Below are 2103 nucleotides of genomic sequence, written 5' to 3'. Positions count from 1 at the left end.
GATAGATAGATAGATAGATAGATAGATAGATAGATAGATAGATAGATAGATAGATACTTTATTAAATAATGAATTAATACTAAATAATAGATGTAGTTATAGATAATAGTGTGTGTGTGTGTGTGTGTGTGTGTGTGTGTGTGTGTGTGTCTGGAGTAAGGTGGAGAAAGGAGCGAGGCTGCTTTTTCTCTGGATGCCTTTCTGTCAGCATCACAGGATGACGTCACACTCAGCAAACCTACTCTATCAAGTCAACAACAGTGCGGCAAAACAGAACGGAAACACACCCAGTGTGCCTTCAAATTAAAGCAGGGACTTTGTCATTTAATACACGAACTGTTGTGATGGATTCTGTCAGGTCCTCTTCTCTCTCTCACCTGCACAGTGTCTCTCTCTCAGCAGAGACACACCTGACAGTGACGAGACTTTCTGAACTTCCACCTGTGAGAAGGTGAAACTTACAGGTGAAGCACTTGTGTTTAATTGTGTGGTGAGGGTCAGGGTTGGTTAACATCCTCAATTAAAACCTGATAAATGGCGGATACTATATAAACTGATTCCTGTCCTGTCAGACATCTAGAACAGTTTCCTCAGAGTTTGTAAAACCCTAGACTGTCTCTTTGCGTGGTCCGTCGAGACATTTTATTTTGGAAGCTTCCGGAAATAGAGCCGCCCTCTCCTCACTCGCGCTCCGTCTTCACCGTCTGAGTGTCGGCCGTCAGCAGAATAAGCCTCAGAGCCGTCGGTGCACAGAAACGGGATTTGTTTGAAGACTGGTTCAGGACTGAAGCGGCTCTCTGGTCCAGGCTCGGTCTGCGGGGCTGCTCCGGGTCCATGGCCTGATCTGTACCGGCGGCGGATCGGCTGCAGTCGAAGCCTTCGAGATGCTCCGAGCTCTCTGCAGCTGCACAATAACACCGTCACCGATACCGGCCCGGGGACACAGCTATGCTTTTCAGACGGAGAGCCAGGTAACGTTAGCTAGCTAGCAGGAGAGAGGAGGGGGTGCGAGTATGGGGAGGAGGTGGAAGAGATCACAGCGGGGGGGTTACACCGACTGGGATGCGGTGATTGTGGAGGGCGGCGCTGGGCTGTGATCCTGCAGAGAATCAGGAGGAGGTGTGGGTGGAGGATTTGGGGAGGGGGCGGGGGTGCTTCACATGCAGCGGCCTTTCTTCAACGTGTATTTAACGTTTATTCAACGGTTATTCAACATTGACTCAGTCCATCTGCCACAGCCAATCCCGCGTGAGCGCGCGCGCGTGTAAAAGAAGGCAGTAATGAACTGAAGCTCCTTTGTGTGTGCTGGTGGTGGTGGTGGAGGCGGTGGGTGGAGGCCACTGCTCAGTCCTCTTGAGTGTATTGTTCATACCACTGTTATGTAATGATGTACCTCTGCTGTCCAGATGTTGACCACATGTTACATCTGATGTGGATCAGAGGGAGGTTCGCTGTTCGGACTCAGACGACACAGCTGGTCGCACACTGTCTCTGCTGGGGGCCTCTGTGGCCCCCAGCAAAGTTCTCCTGTTGACCTAACACCACAGACACCACAGGAGCCCTTACAGCCCATGTTATAACACCGTGTCATTCAGAGCCTGTGGTCTGTCAGAAACAAACAACAGTTACATTATAGATTCAAACGTCCACACAGAGGCAGGTCCTGACACATGTCACATAAGTAGACTCGTTACTACTACTTAATTATAATGAGCTGGAGCCACAGACTGTAATTATGTTGTGGCTCCTGTAGCAGAGTTCATCTACTGTTTAAGATGAAATAAACTGTTTGTGGATGTAACAACTCAATTTCCACAACGTCTGAGAGAGAACATGTGTAAAGATCGGTCTGGGTGATTAATTGGAAAATCCATTTTTTATTGAGCTCTATTTGATTTTATAGTATATTATTATTATAGGTTTTACAGGTTCAGACAGAACAAACCAGGTTTAGTATAAAAACTAAGACAGATGTTCCAGATGGTAGAAGGTTCGCACTGATATAAATATCCTGTAAAGTCAGGACTGGTTAAATGAATTAAAGTCCTGATCCTTGATTTACACTGACAAACCACCGGACCCTGTTCACAGGATATTAAAGCT

The 2103-nt window shown here is 47.2% G+C and overlaps 1 protein-coding gene across 1 annotated transcript in view; it reads left to right on the top strand.

Moving 5' to 3' along the window:
* The first annotated feature begins 713 nt into the window (after positions 1 to 713).
* gal3st4 (galactose-3-O-sulfotransferase 4) overlaps positions 714 to 2103 on the top strand; it is a 9855-nt gene continuing 8465 nt past the window's right edge. Inside the window, exon 1 of the mRNA XM_023405353.2 lies at positions 714 to 971. Coding sequence (XP_023261121.1) covers positions 949 to 971 — 23 coding nt within the window. The 5' untranslated portion in view covers positions 714 to 948. The remainder of the gene's footprint in view (positions 972 to 2103) is intronic.

The sequence above is a fragment of the Seriola lalandi genome, unplaced genomic scaffold (assembly GCF_002814215.2).
Source record: "Seriola lalandi dorsalis isolate HSWRI2012SDOR001 ecotype SW California unplaced genomic scaffold, Sedor1 jcf7180002054275, whole genome shotgun sequence".
NCBI classification, from domain to species: domain Eukaryota; kingdom Metazoa; phylum Chordata; class Actinopteri; order Carangiformes; family Carangidae; genus Seriola; species Seriola lalandi.
Note: the sequence above shows the minus strand (reverse complement) of the source record. Positions and strands in the feature narration are given on the sequence as shown.